This window comes from Oppia nitens, unplaced genomic scaffold, assembly GCF_028296485.1.
Source record: "Oppia nitens isolate AA-2021 unplaced genomic scaffold, nextdenovo-longstitch-racon4-pilon3 scaffold12_pilon_pilon_pilon, whole genome shotgun sequence".
Lineage (NCBI taxonomy): Eukaryota > Metazoa > Arthropoda > Arachnida > Sarcoptiformes > Oppiidae > Oppia > Oppia nitens.
The window spans coordinates 2587501-2607580 of NW_026533191.1; the positions used below are offsets into that span (position 1 = coordinate 2587501).

Genomic DNA, 20080 nt, shown 5'->3' on the forward strand with positions numbered 1-20080 from the left:
TTTTTTTATTAGATAACATATTTTAAAAAAATTAATTAAATTAAATTAACAATAACTTAAAAATTTTATTTATAAATTTCTATTGAAAATAGCGTTTTTGAAAATTTTTATCTAAATTTGCAAATAAAACAATTGTTTTGCTAGTATCTAATTTTTTTAGTATTATAATTGATATTTAATTACATTATAATTTTGTTCAGTTGTTTTGTTAAAGTTTTTCTAACATTATATATAAGTTATATACTTTTTTGCTAGTATTTATAATATTAAAAACAATATTTAAAAAACTGATATAAATTTTTTTTAAAATAAATAACTGTATACTAACTATAAATAATTCTAATAATTTTATTTTAATAATAGTTTAAATTAAGTACATTATTGATCTATAATTATTATAATAATAATAATAATATCAATATACAGTATTTATAAAAAATAAATTATTTAAACTTATAAACTCTTCAAAAATTTTCGTATATTTTAAGTTTATTATTATATTATTATTTATTGAAAGTTTTGTGATTTTTTGTTATTTAATATATTTATTTCTAAATTAATCTACTATTAAAAAAAAACATACTAACAATTTATTTATGATAAATTAATTAATTTGTATAATTAATTAATTTTAATTATTATTATTATATAATTCTAATTTCTACTTTACTTGTTTTTTGCAATTATATATTAAATATTATATTAAATTATTTTTATTAAAATATAATAATAAAAGAAAATTATGAATAAATATAAAACAAATATGAAATCATTTTTTTTGATAGTTTTATTATTTCAAATATACAATATATTGCTTTAGGGCATTTAGTTTAATATTATCTTTTTTTGTGGATATACTGTATATATATTTTGTATATATATATATATATATCTAAGATAAACACATAGACATAAAAAAGTTTATTAGGTTTATATATGATATATATTTATTTAATACTATTATTAGTATACAATGTATATATTGTTTAAACATATATATACATAGTCCAAAAAAATATAATAATAAAATAAAATTTTTATACTATTGTTTTTGTTTAAAACTAAATTGATTTTATTTGTTGAAAAAATTTTTAATAAATAAATAAATAGATATTTACTACAACAAAAAAATATGTTTTATTTTTGATCTTATATATTATAAAAATTTATTTTAATAATATTTATTTTATTTATAATAATTAAAAAAAAATGTTTGCATTTAAAAGTGATAAAAAACTAATAGTTTTTAATTTTTTTTAAAAATATTTTTTTCATATCTATACTAAAACATTGAATCAATTATATTATTTAGATATAACGATGAAAGCCGACGGGCCTATTCAGGGGACAGGGATGCCGGCGGTGGTGACCGGCGCTACTATCGCCAGCCGACAGGTTCGGCCGCCGCCACACAAAAGTATACCGATGTTGTCTACAATGTTGATTCACCGGACAAATACTATCCGCGCGGTTATTCTGCACAACTGTTCAACGATAATAACCATCACAACAACGTCGTCGTCGACGACGACGAGGAGGACGACTCTGACCGTAACCGTCAACAACAACAACACCACAACCATCACTACCAACAACAACAACAACAACAACAGCAACGATATCATAGGGCCGGCGATCTGGCGCTCATGGATGCCAATGAACAGTCAGCTAATATGTCGCCAACACTGTTGCCGCCGATGACATCGCCGCCAAACGATTTGTTGCAACTGTCCGGCGGTGGTGGTGGTGGCGTCGGCGGCACCCGAATAGGGTCGGCGCCGCCGTACTCGTTATTCGGACGGGACGGCAGTTGTCTGCATCGGATAACGTTTATCGAGACACACAACTATCAGCCCCTGGATCTGCCTTCACCGTCATCGGGGTCGTCAGCGTCGCCATTGTTGACCACATCGACGACACTTAACTATCATCATCATCCTCATCATCCCAGTGCCAGACATCATAAAACCGCCGCCGCTGCCTCTATACCGCCACTACCGCCTCCCGGCCACCATCACGATTGGGTCTGTGCACAGGTACGCACATTAAGGGCCAATTTTGATCACCCGTGCCATCAGATACTGATGAATGTCGAACGTAAATCGAAATTTCCGTTTATTATCTACTCGTATTCGGGCTCCGGTAGTAGTAGTAGTAATAGTGCCGGTGCTAGTGGTGGTGTTGGTGGTAGTAGTAGTGGTGGTGTCGGACTACTATCGGCCGAACTGAGATCCACTGACGGCTACTACGAAGTGAATGCATCGATAACACGGCCCGGTTCAGGGTTTGCCGATCCCGACGATACTACCCGTCCGTTTGGTTTTATTGTATCAGCATTTGCCACCTTTCCCGGCGAAGACAGCGACCGATTGGAACGGAACTGGATATCGTGGACAGGTATGTACTGAAAAAAAAACTGACCAAAAAAAATTATTTATAGTAATGATACAAAAAAATAATATAATTAATTAAAATTAAAATACAGTATATGCTATTATATTTTAATAATTAGTTATTTTTTTGATTATATTAAACATTTTTTTTTGATTATATTAAACATTTTTTTTTATTTAATTAAATTATTATACATTTTTTGTTGTTGATGTGGTTTATGACTAAATAAATTTCTAATAATTAGATTAATAATAATTATATTTATTTGTTTTTTAATTGGTATTTAATTTAATTAATTAATTAATTAAAAATGTTATATAATAATCCTAGTTTAATTATGATTATTATATACAAAAAAAATAGAAATTATTATAATAATTAATTTAATAAACTAAATCACTATCTTCAATTTTTTTTAATTGCAAATATCTTATAATTATAAAATTATTTGCATTTATATAATTAGCATAAATTAATATATATATATATAATTATTATATTTGTAATATAAAATAGTTAAATATTATAATTATTAATTTATTTTATAAATATCTAACATTAATTAATAAAAATCAATAATTTATATACTGTTCGAATGCAAAACTATTTTCGCTTTATTTGCATATTATTAAATTTTATATAATTAAAAAACTATTATATTTTTATTAATTATATAATCGTAATTTGATTCTCAATCATATTTTCATTTGTCTGAAAAAAATTGAATACCGTCCACTAATTACTATTATTATTACTATAATTACTAATTATTAGAAAATACTATTATCTAAATTAATTTTATTAAAAAATTATAATTTATTAAATTAATAATATTCAATATACAGTATTTGATTAATGCAAAACTAATTAGCATTATTTACATTACATTATCTACTAAAGTCTATTGATTTTTAATTGTCTATAATATACTAAATAAATAGTAAACTAAATATAAATTTTTTATTGTTTTGATTAAATTAAATTGATTCGGTTTAATCAATATTAGATTGTATATATTATCTCTAAATATATATATATATTGTTTATTATATATATATAAATATATTTATTACTTATACCAAGCTAAACTAAAAATTATATATATATAATACAATTATAGCATCCTTAAAACAATTAATTTATACAAATACAGAATATTCTGTATAATATTATAAAATACATTTGAATTTTAAATTGTTTTATCAATTTGAGACACAAACACACACACAGAAACACTATACAACAAAAACATTTATACAATCAATTAATACAATATAAAATAATGTTATTATATAAGACAAAAACACACACACATACACATACACATACAGTACATACATAAACACATACATACATACACACACACACACACACACACACGCAACAAAACAAACACATAAAATACATTAATTGATTCAAAATCCTAGATCTGTGTTTTATTTGTGTTAAAACATAGTGACATTAAATGTTGGCTTATATTATACCCAAAATAAAAAAACATTGCATAAAACAGAGAGAGAGAGAAAGAAAGTTTTATTATTATTATATCTTTAATGGTTTTTTGTTAGGCACTTGTATTACACAATAGTATCCAAACTACTTAAATACTGTACAATAAGTTTGATTTTATTTTGTTTTTTTTTCTTATTGCAATACTTTTGTTTTTTTTTGGTGAAACATAGAGACAATAGTTAAAAGAAAATATATTTTATTGAAATACAACATCGCATTGAAAATGTATAGCAATTTATTTTGATGTCTGATTTCGACTTAAGTAAGTGAGAGATAGATAGAGAAAGAGAGAGAAAGAGAGAGAGAGAGAGAGATGTCGTTAAAGAAAATTAAGATTTTATTATTATTATTGTTTTATTTATCTTTTACTTAGAGAGTAAACAAAACTAAATAAGTGTATTATAAAACTAATAATACTAATAATAAAAAACATAATAAATATATTTTGTTTAAATAAAGTTCATATAATAAAAAATCTCATTAAAATTGATAGACAAAAAAATGTAAATAAATTTTTAATTTTAATTTCAATATATTTTTTAAAAATAAATTTGTGTTAAATATATTTAATAACTGCATCTATAATATTGTCTAAAATATATACTGTATTAACATGTATTAGAAATATTAAATATATTGATTTGATAGCAAATTATTTAACCCAGTAGTACCCGTATATAACAATACAATATAAATAATTACATATTGATTTATAAATAAATAAATATCAATATTTTTTTTTGTTTAGTATAGAGAGAGAGAGAGAGAGAGAGAGAGAGAGAGAGAGAGAGAGAGAGAGGGAGAGAGAGAGAGACAGTATATAAATATTAATTTTCTCAATTGTTTATCAATTACTAAATCAATTCCTAAATTACTGTTGAAGTTATAGAGAGCACCGGCACATCAAAGTGATTGATGGATTCAGTTTTGTCAATCTATCCGTCCATTTAATGACTTTCTCTATTACAGTGTTATTAGTGTGTGTGTGTGTGTGTGTGTGTGTGTTTGTGTGTGTGTGTGTGTGTGTGTGTATGTATGTATATATATATATGTGTGTGTGTATGTGTTTAGTAATCATTCAATTTAATAGCAAATTTTCAGAGACAACATAACATGTCTACACAGTTGACTAATTCTCTTAGTATTACTACTACTACTACTACTACTACTACTAAAGCTAGACAAACACACAACTAATCTAACGGTGCTCTAGATTTTAGTTACAAAAAAATTAAGGCATAAACTAAATATATATATATATATATAATATATAGTATAAATAATATGTATAAAGTATAATAATTGAGAAAATAAAATTATCAAAAAAAAATCTTAGTAGTATAAATCCATTAAAACTAAAATGTTTTACTTATAGCTAGAAAACAGTGTATTTGTATATTTATATTGATTTTGTATCTCAAATGTTTTTATTTCAATAAAATAATTTGATTTATATTGTATTTGTATTATAATAATAGTACAATTGATTTTTATATGCTATTATTTATACAGTATATATAGATATTTATATTGTTTTGTAAATTGATTTATTTATAGTCTATTTTAAACATTTTATATGTTATACTAAATCAATATTTTTTTCATTAAATATATTTAAATTATATTTTTATTAAAGAAAAAGTATTAAATTAGTATAAATAAGTATAAATATATTAAGTAAATATTTTTAAAATTTAGTAGTTTTAATTAAAATATTATTTAACTTAAAAATTAATTTAATAAATTGTTATGAAAATTTGTATAAAATATTATATATAATTATATTAATATTTTATTCAATACTACTGTTTATCTAAAATAATAAATATTTTTAGTTACAATTTATTATTATTTTTTAAAATTTTGTTTAGTTATTTTGTAAATATTTTTTTGTTGGTATTTTTATTTGATTTATTTTGTTATCAATAATAAAAAAAATAAATATTTTTTTTGCAAAAGAATATACTGTAAATACTTTCAAATGAAAAATTTTGATTTATTGTTATATATTTATATACAATATATATAGTATATATATATAATATATAATATATAGTATATATTGTATTATATACCAGTATATAAATAAATATTTTTTGGTGTAATTTATATTTATTTGTTACACACTTATGAAAACAAAACTACAAATAATAATATTTCAAACACACTTTCGCTCACTTATTATATCAAAACAAAAACAATATACAAAAAAAATAGTCAAACAATTTAAACAATAATCATAAATCAAATTATTTAGTTATTATTATTATTATTATTTGTTTTGTAAAAATATACTCTAAATAGTAGATTATAATTATAGTTATAATTATATATTTATTTATTTATACTGTATTTATATATAATTTATATAATGCAATATGATTTAACAATTTTTTTTATATATAATATTATACAAACTATATATATTTATTTTTAAAAATAAGTATCAATATAAATATGATATACATAATCTAAATATATATTATAAATATAGTATTTTAGTATTAAAAATTGTTAAAAATTTATTTTATTAATAAACTACAATTTTTTTAAAAAAATAATTATAAATCAAACTATACTTTTATTTTTATAGTATTTAATTATGTTTAAATTTGAATTTAATTAATTAATACCAACAGTTAAAACAATTTTTAAAAAAATTATTATTACTCAGCTGTTTAATATTAATTGATTTGGTATTTTGTATATAAAAAATAATTTTATTAAATTTGTTATAATATTTTTAGAAATATTTTATAAATCCTAAGTTATTGTTTTGTTAAAAAAAATTAAAAATATAAATTTACTATACATACAGCTGTATATATATTATACATTATGGATACATACATATAAAACTCATATTTATTTTTTTTATTATATATATATACTAAAAATAAATTACTATAAATATTATATTATATTTTTATTATAAACTTGCCTACAGGTGCCCGCATACTATACAAATACCTGCCAATGTGTGTCGGACTGCGACGCCTACTGTTTCTCAAACGAGTTAAACAACAACAACCGTACAGAGATTTAGACTATGCCGGTGGTGGTGGTGGTAGTGGTGGAGGAATGGGAGGTATGGGAGGTCATCATCATCCACAACAACAACAACAACATCATCATCAACATCACACCCATGGCTTTACTTATGTACTGTTGTGCGAGTGTTTTAACCTAAAGGTTAACACAGTTGCCAGTGTTTGTACGACTATTGACCAGCTAAGAGCCCGGTGCTGCGGCTATAGTGCATTGTATATCAATCAATTACAATAGGATATGATTGGGATTGGATAGGATATAGGGGGTAGTTTAGATTAGTTAGCAAAAGTGCCAAGATACAAATTTAATTATACCCTATTTATATTATATATATATATATTTAAACTGTATAACTATCGTATTTAAAAAAACCATGGTAATACGGTAATTAATTATGTTAATAATACAATTACTGTATATTGTATATACTGTATGTAATTAATTGTATATATATATATATATATAAATATATATATACTGTATGTGTGTGTATGTGTGTGTGTTTTTTGTATTAAAATTAATAATAATAATAATAAGATATCAAATTTATCTAGATGGTTTTATTTTTTATTTATACTATTTTTTTAGTTTTTAAATTAATTACAATAAAAAAATTTTAAATGAGATATGTGATTTGTGTGTATGCTAAAAGTTTAGATACTGTAAGTAAACAATTTGATGATAATGCTAAACAAAAATTATTAAATGAGCTTGTTAATACTTGATTGATAAATTGTTGATATTTATAAAATTTAATTAAATGATTGACTAAACAAAAATAATTTTAATAGCTATTGAATGTATTGTATAACAAAATTTTTTATCATCTCTATTGTAATGTTTAACAAAAAATTAAATAAATAAAAGTATAATAATATTCAATATATTATAGTATAGTATTAATTATTATTATTATTATATATTGAATATTTATAAAGTTAATAAAATGCAATTAAATGTTATTGTTATTATTATTATTGTTGTTAATTATATTTTAAATGATTAGTATTTAATCCAATAATGAATAATTAAATTTTATTAAAAAAAATTAAGACTATAGCTATAATTATTATATTTTACTATTTAGTAAACAAAACAAAATTATACAACGAAATTTTCAAAATAATTATTATTTTTATTTATTAATTAGTCATTAAAATAACACTATTGTATTTATTGTAAATTTAATGTTAAAAAAAGTTATTTAATATTAAATATTATCAAAAATAATTATCAATATATATATATCTTCTGAATTGATACAAATTTTTTGTAATTAAATTAACTAAAAAACTAAAAAATAATAAAACCTTTTAAAACAATGTGTAAATGTAATGATTTTATTTTTTTAAAGTTTTTAATTATTATAATTTGTTCATATTAATTTATTATAATTTTAAACAAATTGTTGTTATTGAAAAATATCTATTATTTATACAATAGTAAAATGTGTTATATATTTATAATAATAATTTTTTTTAAAAACATATGTAATATTTTATTATTTTTTATTATTTTGGAAATTAAATACTAATAATTTTAGTACGAAAATAATTTATATATAAAATTTATTGTTAATGATTATAATTATTTAAACCTTTTTTTTATAAAACACTTATAATAAAATTATTATTTAATAATTTATTAGTAAATAAATAAAAAAAATGATAAAAGAAATATTATTAATTAAAATATTATATAAAACAATAATCTAATTATAAAAATTTATACTTAAAGTTCAATAAACTTTACAACAACCAAAAATAATTTATTATTAAATAATTTTTATTTAATTTTTTAAATAAGTTAATTAAAATACATAAATATAATGATAATTTATATATGTATGATAAATTTTTAAAATGCGAAATAATTTTTATTTAGTAGTTTAAATGTTTTTAATTTATTATTTAGGTTAGTTTAGTATTAGTTTATTTTTTTTAAATTAAAATAATTTTTAATAAATTTACTATAATTTTATTAGTATAATAATTAATATGAAATAATCTACTTAATAATAATAATAATAATTGATTAAATTTAATATTAATTGATTATTAATTACAAATGAATAAATTTCAATAAAATCATCTCAAGTTTTAATTATTCAAATGATAATAATATTAATATTTTTTAAACTCATTTAATAAATTAGTTTTAATTAAAAAAAATGTTTACAAAAAATATAACAACAACAATAAGTCGAAAAATTATAAATTAAATTTATGGGAAACAATATAATTAATTAATTAATTAACACAAAAATATTTATTTGAGAAATGTTTATATTATTGTTGTTGTTGTTGTGTTATTTGCATCAACTAAATGGTGACGACCAGCAACTACTACCAACTGGCCAACAAAACTGTGCTCAAACCATACACAAGGGATGCCTGAATCCCTATCGACCGACGGAACAGGAGATAAACAATGCCCGGATCTACATACAGACCCGATTTATGCATGAATCGCAACTGAAACCCACATTACCTGCCTGTCCTCGGCTGTACGTACGCCAGAATTTCAAATGTATGACACACGAGGAACGGCTACAAGTGATCCGTGTCCTCAAACAATTGTATGCCAACGGGTTTATGTGGGAATTGGCATCAATTCATGCAAAATGTTGGATACCATGGCATAAGACTGTGGAAAGTTTGTTTGCCCACCGATGGATAACCAATAAACTTGAACGAGAAATGTTACGAATCGATCCCACAGTTACCATACCTTATTGGGTAAGACACCCCCAGACACCCCCACCCAACCACCTTTCCTATGTACAGTAATTTTTGGGGTTAGACATAGCTATATACTGTATACTATACTATATACAGTAAATATAAATTACATACATAAGCAGGAAAATAGGGTACATTTAGTGAGTGAGTGAGTGAGTGAGTGAGTGAGTGAGTGAGTGAGTGAGTGAGTGAGTGAGTGAGTGAGTGAGTGAGTGAGTGAGTGAGTGAGTGAGTGAGTGAGTGAGTGAGTGAGTGAGTGAGTGAGTGAGTGAGTGAGTGAGTGAGTGAGTGAGTGAGTGAGTGAGTGAATGAGTGAGTGAGTGAGTGAGTGAGTGAGTGAGTGAATGAGTGAGTGATTGAGTGAGTGAGTGAGTGAGTGAGTGAGTGAGTGAGTGAGAGATTGTTACTAATTTTTATTATAAAAATAATAATAATATTATTAGATATTAGCTGAAGATTGTTCGGCACCGCACGAGTCGCTAATATGGGACTACTTTGGCCGCACCGGTACCAACACTAGCGACTACTGTGTACCTGATTGCCCGTTTCGGTCGGAAACCGGTAATCGTTGTATTAGACGCCAGTGGCTACCGGACGGAACTATAGCCCAGTGGTCGTGTCCTGAAGTGGAAGAGCATATCATTAATTTAAACATACCTTTCTATGTCATATTGTTTGGCGCATTGAGCCTACATTTCAAACAGCATTTGAATATTGGCGGCTGGAATGGACACTACAGTGACGACTGGGCGCCATATGAGTAATATTTATATATATATATAAAACTCTTAATTAATTAATCTCTTTCTCTCTCTCTCTCTCTCTTTCTTTCTCTCTCTCTCTCTCTCTCTTTCTCTCTAACTCACTCTCTCACTCACTCACTCACTCACTCACTCACTCACTCACTCACTCACTCACTCACTCACTCACTCACTCACTCACTCACTCACTCACTCACTCACTCACTCAATCTATTAACTAATATGAAACAAAAATCCTGTTTTTTATATACAGTACTCATTAATCAATTTTTGTCTCTATTTTTACTCACCCCTACCTCTACCCCACCACCAATCCCACCAAAAACGCCCCAACCACCCCCACACAGTTTTGTATTTCATATGCACCATACCTACTATACGGACTGTTATATGGCCCGTTGGCAATTAACCAATTCAGCGCACTTGACACCCGTCCAGGATTACAATCAACTATTTCGATACGATCCGGACAATAGACAACAGCCGCTAAAATCGGCTAATTTGGCTACCGATCAGCTGTGCCACTATCGGACACCTGTACGCGACACGTTTCACTTGGGTTTCGGTGACCAATGTTTTGTATGCGACCAACTAGTATGGGCTGCCAATCAGCTATGGCTTCAGCAAACATCAGCTAATAGTAGTAGTGATAGTAATAATTATAATAATGACAATCCGTTTGTAACGGTCGGCGGTGTAATCGGTGACCGCCGACGAGGCCTATTGACTGATCCAAACCTGAACTGTAATCCCCAGTGTCGGCGTATGCCTTATCCTCCTGACTATCGATCGCATAGCACTGGTAGACGACATCTACTGAAAATGCAAACCGATGGCCAACTGGACGCTAGTATGGCTACCCTATGGGCCGAAAATGCCGTCAATTTTTCGATAGGTTTAACTAATATGAATACAAGTTATTGTTCACCATATGTTAATAATAATTAAATGTTAATAATTAAATGTTAATAATTAAATGTTAATAATTAAATTATAATAATTAATAATGAATTTATTTTAGAGGAGATGTTATATATATTTTTTTAAATTAAAGATAAAAATAATACTATTTATTGTTAAATATATATATAAAAAACTTTAATAATATTTACTGATAGCTTAATAAATTTTTATAAAATAATTTTTTAAAAATAGTATCATGAATTTAGTATTAGTATTTAAATTATTATCAATATATCTAAATATACAGTCAGTAAGTTATATTTAATTATAATTTGTTATAGTTTATATCAGTAATTATTGTATAATAATAATAGTATATAAGTGATATTACTAATTATAAAAAAATATTTGATATATTGTATTTTTTTTAATTAATAGTATAAATATTTATTATTAAATTAATTAATTATCTATAAACTATAAGAAATTAATTACATGTTTTTTGTTTGTATTTTAGGTAATAATTATTTTTTTTATTTATTAGACTTGATATCAAAACGAAATTATTTTATAAAAAAATAATTATTAAATATTCATTGATATTATAATATAAAGATAATAATAATACTAAAATAATTATTTATATACTGTATATTATGTATACATAATTTAGATTAGCATCGGATCATAAAATGATATTTTATTTAACAATTTATAGATAAATATATTACTACTAATTATATGTATTATTAATTAATTACGAATATTTTTTTTGAACAAATAAAGTTATTAATCGTTAAATTAAAAATATCAATATTTTTTGTTGGACTAAACGATTATCATAAATATAAATTTATAAAAACTTTAATTATTATGATATAATATATATTAATGTCTAACGTTTAACATGTTTGACAACAAACTTCATTGAACTGGTCAGACCCGGTATGGCTAATATTGATAGCCGGCGCTTGTAGTCATCATAATTGCTGCCGTCATCACTACTACAATCACCCACTGATCGTTTGGACCCAGTTGTTATCATTTGGACAGCCATACGGCGCAACTCCTGGTCCCGGCGTGTATTGAGCATCGGATGTACTTTCAACAACAGTATGGCCATGGATGCCGATCGGAGTACCAGAAACAACACCACCAGCATATTGGTATTGAAATAGTAATCCGGGTCATCCAAGTCAAACATATACATAATATAGGAGAACTCTTGGCCGGTTAGGCAACGATCGAAACCATAGAAATGTATAATCAGGGACTCGAAGGTTAGTTTCAATGGATTCAGATTACTGATAGCCCGGAGCGCATAGTGTAGCTCTTTGGCCGGTAGGAAAAAATTACAAAACAATATGAATAGTATGAATACGCCGACACCAGTAAATACAGCCGTACGCTGGTGGCCCATAAATGTTAGGCCAACTATATGGCCAACAGATTGGATGGTCAGACCGCCGAGTAATAGATAGCTGACCAGTGCTACGACCATATTGTTATCGACTGATGAGTATATGTTTACGGCCATTGAAAATACAATCATAATTATGATGGACGGTATGATTTCGACTACTGTATGGGCCCAGTAGTAGGTGCCGGCACTGTACCAACCTATGTGTGTATAAATGTATTTTATTTATTTTTTAGTATTGAATGTTGAATTGAAATTGTTAAACAATTATTTTTTTTTTAAAAAATACTATATTAGTCCATAAATATTATAATTATTATTAAATGAATTGTAAATAAATAAAGTTTTTTAATTACCATTTCGGTGTTCATTGAAAAATATCATCAAATCTGCCGAATAGTTAAATGTCGTCAAAATTATATTGTAAAACATTGCCAATGCTATGACAAAAAACAGGTATTTTGTATTATCCATCACCCGATCCTCATCCCGGAGCTGACGTTCAGTTTTGGCACAAGTATTGTTCAGATCGTCCGATTCAAAATTGGCACAACCGTTGGCCAGTGCTATGTCCGGACTGAATACTAAACGTAACATTAGGGCAACCATTAGATAGACTACCAGTTCCATCAAAAGAAACATCCAGTGAAAGGCAAACAAGTAGTTTAGGTTACGGGATATGAGTACCCATAGGTCAGCTAATAGGAAACGTTTACTTTGCAATCGTATACCGTCGACGGCCATTACCAGTTCCCCAGGACTGCGGGCATCAATTTGTTTGAGTTCCGAAGCCCGAGTCCGACTAACCAATCGGTCGATTACCTTATCATCACCCGGTCGGCCGAGACAACAATGGCCGAGTAGTGTCTCAATGGGCAGCTGTTGTGGTTGACAGTCAGCTTCTACTTCGGCTAGCGTTAGCTTCAATTGATCGCCGGGTCGGTCGGCGTAGACTACTTGGCCGCCGGCGGCCATTACATACAACTTATCGAACAACATCAGTATTTCGTTACTCGGCTGATGTATGGATGCAATGGCACAGATCCGATGCCGACGGCTGAGTCTTTGCATACACTGTATGACAGTTTCGGCGGCCGAACTGTCCAGACCGCTGGTTGGTTCGTCAATACACAAGAGATTAGGTTTGACCGACGATACCAATTCCATACCAATAACCAGTCGTTTGAGTTCACCGCCACTCAAGCGATCGACCGGTGTGTCCAATGTGTTATAGATGGACAGCTCGAGCATCAGCGACAAGATTATCATTTCGTGTCGCGATCCGTCCCGAATGTCCGGGTTTTTTAATCGGGATGCATATGTCATGGCCTGACGGGCCGTCAATCCCCGTACTATACGTTCGCGTTCGTCCTGAACAATATAACACGGCTTCAGTCGCTGACTGTTGCTTACGTAGATCGACGTCTCCGGAGTCAGATCTTCACTGTACAGTCCGTTAATACACTTCAACAACGATGTCTTTCCCGCACCGGACGGTCCCATCAGTGCATTGAGCGACGGAAACTCAAAATAACCGTTTAGTTGGCGAAGAATTGTCTTATCCGTCGAAGACGACGACCTGAACAACGATTCGCTTACCTTCAGTGTCAGGTCTGTCCACGCAATAGCCATCACTGTAGTCGGATGTTTCTGATCTTGAGTTTCGGTAACTGATTCACTGTTGTTGTTGTTACGATCGTCGCTAAGATCGCTGGCCATTGTCGCTATCGATGACTTTGCATGCGATATGATTGACGACATACAGCGTTTCGTTGTCGACTGTCTGCGACTATAGTCGACATCCATGTCCATCACTACAGACTTTTCTGATAAACTATTCGTGTCATTGTCCTCTTCATCATCGGTTACAGATATTTTTTGTTTACTATTATAAGTTACCGATTGTTGGCTATCGGTGTCACCGCCGCCGCCGGATGTCCTTCTATTCAGACAACTAATCCGAGTCGACAGAGTGGTCTTAGCCAATAACAATACGAAAGCTGTTAACCTGAATACCACTGCCGTCACAGCCAACCCGTAGGCATAGTTGACCAGTTGGTTGTCGCCTGTATCAGGTGACCACTGTTCACTAATGCCAAATTTGCGTAATTGTATCGATCGTAAGGGTTCGGGACATCGGCCCAAACCGTAGACGGCCAAAAAGTGGCCATTTAGCTGGAATTTCAGGAAAACAAAATCGCTTAGGTAGCCAAACACGGGCGGCAATCGGCCAATAATTATGAAAAAGTTACAAAACAAAATCATAATCGAGTATAAGACAATTGAGCCGATTGTAGCCAACTGGCCATAGTTGACCAGTGCTATACCAATACAATGGGCCAGTCCTTCCGTACAAAGAAAGCCGCCGATCATTATGCCGACATACCATAGAAGACGGTCGGGCGGATCAAGCGATTGGCCGCTTAATAGGTAGACAAGTGTGGCGTATTCGGTGGCCAATAGTAGGGTCAGAAAGGTTTCGACAATGGATTTGCCCCAGAAATAGGCACCCGTACTATACCAGCCTATTATATATATATATATAGTTTAGTATAAATAAACATACGATTTATTAAAAATGCACTTAAATATAGATTATGTAAATATTATCATTAATAATCAATAATTGTAGGTATATACTAAAATAAAAATAATAAATAAATAATACTAACTGTTATAATGTTCGCTAATAAATATTTTGATGTCAACCAAATAGACCTGACATGTAGAGGACAGGTGTATAAACTGGGATATAATTGCTGCAAAAAATAGTAGATTCGGATTCTGGAAGATAAGCGAATCGTTTTCCAATGCCTCCACACATGACGTACCATTGGATAGGGCTATCCTAATGGGATCGTAACAGGCGTCAGGTTTGCCAACATTTTCGTTAAACATCGACATTGTTATAATGGGAAACAGCATATAGAAGCCTAACTGTACGGCCAATTGTCGCCATTGAGCCAGAAATATAGTATGAGCCGATCGCCTCATAATATGCCAGACATCAGCCAATCGGAACCCTTTCGGTCGCAATTCAATACCGTTAGGACTGTCCAGTAAATCGGACTGATTTTGCTGGACAGTACTCAGCACCGATAGTCTAGATGTTTCTCTAGTTTTATCTAACAGTTCGCCAATATGCTGTTCCTGTAACAGTTCAATAGAGGCTAACTTCAACAGTTGTTCGATGGGCACCTGTACCATATCGCATATAATATTACACTCATCCAGATAACTGTCCACCCGTTCAGGTGGTCCATCGAAAATACAGTTCCCACCTTTGGCCAGAACATAGAGTTTATCAAACGAGTAGACAATTTCGTTGTTGGGCTGATGTATACTAGTTATGATGGCTATCCTATGCAGTCTACCTATACTTTTCAAACAATCCATTACCTGGAAATAAAAAAAAATTTAAAAAAATTTAGTTACACTTAAATATCGAAAAATTATTTTTTGTGATTAAATTATGCAATTAGAAAAATTTATATTTAATTATAGTTTAATTAAAAAAGTGTGTGTGTATGAATATACTATTTTTTAATATTAATATTTTAATTTTAATAAAAAAATAAATAATAAAAAATAATTTAGTAATATTATTTATCAAATAACACTACAAAACGGGTATCGTTCAAAATATCCAAAATTATTATTATTATATATATATATAAATGAAAATATTCAAAATAATATTTCAATAATAAATCAAAAAAAAATATTTATAATAACAACTAAAATTACAATATTACTCTAAATTGTAATTATAATAATTATTTTTGAATATTTTTATTTAAATTAATTCATTTGGATAATTTTGATATTATAATTATTATTTTAGAAATATTATTTTGTTTATTTTTGATAATTAAATATATTTATATATTTTAAATTAGATATTAAAAGTTTGGATATTTTTGGATGACAACCAAAACGATACAAAATAAAGTTTAATACTATAGTATTAGTGTTTATAAAACAATATATAATAAAATCTTTTATTTAAGGGTTTCCCTAGGAATTCCCACAGTAGGAGCAACAGGGAATATAGGGAACATTTTTTAGGAAAATAAAAAAAAGAGAATTATTACTGAACCCTAAGTATACATTATGTTTGACATTAATAGTAATAATAGTAATAATAATTAATATAAAAACAAATACATACGGCACAGGCAGCCACACTGTCGAGTCCAGTGGTAGGTTCATCAATACACAAGACATTAGGCTTAACCAATTTGGTCATTTCGACGGCAATGGTTAGGCGTTTTTGTTGACCACCCGAGCACTTGGCCACTATTGTATTGGCGATACCATCTATGGTTAGCTCACGGAGCACTTGACGCACATTTTCTTCGTGATCTATAGGTTGTCCTCTTTCTAGTCCAGTGTTCTTCAATTTGGATGCATATAACATATTCTGGCGGACAGTCAAACACATAATCAGGTGTTCCCGGGCGTGTTGGCCAACAAAACACGATTCAATTGGCTGCCGACGACTCAGGTATATCCTGGAGTCGGCCGATAGTCCACCCATTGATAGCCTTCCGTTCAGACATTTTAATAGTGTTGTTTTGCCGGCACCTGAAGGTCCCATTAGGGCTACAATACTACCGAATTCGGCCGAACCGTACAGTTGATTGAGTATTGTTTTCTCTGCTGGACTACTGGTGCACATTTTCCACCGGTTCCTGACTGTGTAGGTCAGGTTTGACCAACAAATGGCCACATCTGATGTCGACATAATTATTATTTTATAGTAATTTTATTCAATTGTTTTATTTAAAAATTATTATTATATAATCAATATTATATAATATTATCGCTTTTGATAAATCATTTATCTTAATATATATTAGGAAATCGATTTTTAAAGTAATTTTTTTTAAATAAATCACTGATTAGTATTATTATTATTTTATTTTGTTTTTTACTTTACAAAATTTTATATGATATTTTATCATTTGACGTGATATATATTAATAATTATATATTGTATATCACATCATATACTAGGATGCAGTCACTGGACACAATTACTAATAAATTTGTTGATTACAAAAAATTGATTACATTTTTCATTTAATAAATTGTTATAAAATGAATTATATTATATATTTTGTATTTTAAAAATTCAAGATTTAAAATTATATTATACTTTTTAAAACACACACACATATATATATATATATATATATATACTAGTATATATTAACATAAACACACATATGCACTTTAGTAAACACACACATACACACACATACACACACATACACACACATACACACACATACACACACATACACACACATACACACACATACACACACATACACACACATACACACACATACACACAAACATACACACACATACACACACATACACACACATACACACACATACACACACATACACACACATACACACACATACACACACATACACACACATACACACACATACACACATACACATACACATACACACACATACACACACATACACACACATACACACATACACACACATACACACACATATGCATACATACATAAACATACATACATACACATACATACATACACATACATACATACATACACACACATACACACACATATGCATACATACATAAACATACATACATACACATACATACATACACATACATACATACATACATACATACACACACATACACACACATATTGATATTTTGTTGATAACCTTCATCAACTTTTGCACTCATATAAAATTAGATAATATTATGTTTTATTAATTTAACTATAGTATTTATTTTGTCAATCAATTATATTTTTTTTATCAATATATGTCTCCTATATTGAAAATTATAAATATTAATAAAACAAAAATTTTCATCATATTTCTAATGTATCATATATTGTATATACTTATATACTGTACTTATTATATTGTTGCTATATTTAGCATAAAAAAATTTTAGGTGCAATTTTTTGTTTTGTTTACTGTAGTTAAACTATTTAATTTAATTTAAAATATTATTTTTAAAAACAAACTTAAGTTAAGTACAAATAATTAATAATATTCAATTGGGATAATTCCTATTTTACTATAACATAGAATTTAGCTAGATAATAATTAGGAATTGTTATATATATATATATATATATATATATATATATATCAATATATAATTTTTATTATAAAAATACAGTACATATATAGATAAAAATTATTATATATAATATTATATTTTAAATCTATTAATTTATAATATTATATAATTTATATTTATATTTATAAAATATATGTTATTAATATTATAATATATTCAGTATATTATATATATTCATTTAATTATAATATATTTTTTATTTTATATATAAAGTAATTATATTAGTATATTAAATTTATATTAATTTTTGAGACTCAAAAAAAGCTTCAAAACTATAATAAAATAATTTTTTGTTTTATTTAAATCAATTTAATTCAATGCTTAAAATTCAAATTTGTTTTTTAAAACCTGAGGATATAAATTTTATAATTTACATAAAATGTAAACATATTTATATAAATTATTTTAGTTATTTGAAACATTGTTTGCTTTATAAGATTATATCAATCAAACAACATCTATAACTTTTTTGAATTATTATTAATTTTATGTTTAACTAATTAGTACAAAAAAATTGTTTTAAAAAAATCAATGTTATGTACTTATTATTTAAAATATTCATATATATTTGAAAATGCACCTAAAAATTAATTTATTTAACATTTAGTATATACAGTATATAACTTATATATAGTATAATCATTTATAGGTTAAATAACATTCAATATTAATAATAATATTTACTAATGATTGCTTAATAAATTCAAAAAATAATTTTTTTAATAATATAAAATAATATTTTAATAGTTAATAAGTACATTATATTTGTATGAAAATTAATTAAAAAAATTTATAAAACAAAATACTTAATATAATTTATATTGTATAAAATTTAAATTATAAATATTTTAATTAAATTAATTATAAATTTTAATAACTTAATTAAGATGTTTATTATTTTTGTATTTTAATTTTAACTATATTTATTTTTCTAATAATTTTTTTTTAAAAACAAATAAATTTATTTATCGTTAAATATAAAAATATCACTATTTTTATTGGTATAAAAATCTTTATATTGAATATATATATATATATATATAGTACTAAAAGATTAATTAAAAAAAAATTATATACACTTTAATACATTATTTATGATATATACTGATATATATTAACGTTTAACATGTTTGAC

At 26.8% G+C, this 20080-nt stretch overlaps 2 protein-coding genes across 2 annotated transcripts in view; one reads left to right on the forward strand and one right to left on the reverse strand.

Annotated features, from left to right (window-relative positions):
• The window catches only part of LOC128955101 (uncharacterized), a 7681-nt gene extending 473 nt beyond the window's left edge, over positions 1-7208 (forward strand). Inside the window, exons 2-3 of the mRNA XM_054300741.1 lie at positions 1313-2397; positions 6854-7208. Coding sequence (XP_054156716.1) covers positions 1313-2397; positions 6854-7191 — 1423 coding nt within the window. The 3' untranslated portion in view covers positions 7192-7208. The remainder of the gene's footprint in view (positions 1-1312; positions 2398-6853) is intronic.
• Positions 7209-12257: 5049 nt separating this feature from the next.
• On the reverse strand, positions 12258-17529 carry LOC128954902 (ABC transporter G family member 5-like). The gene is made up of 4 exons (XM_054300513.1): positions 16954-17529; positions 15455-16181; positions 13139-15307; positions 12258-12982 (listed from the first exon to the last, which is right to left on the reverse strand). The coding sequence occupies exons 1-4, from the start codon at positions 17527-17529 to the stop codon at positions 12258-12260; spliced, it is 4197 nt and encodes a 1398-aa protein (XP_054156488.1).
• Between the last annotated feature and the right edge of the window lie 2551 nt (positions 17530-20080).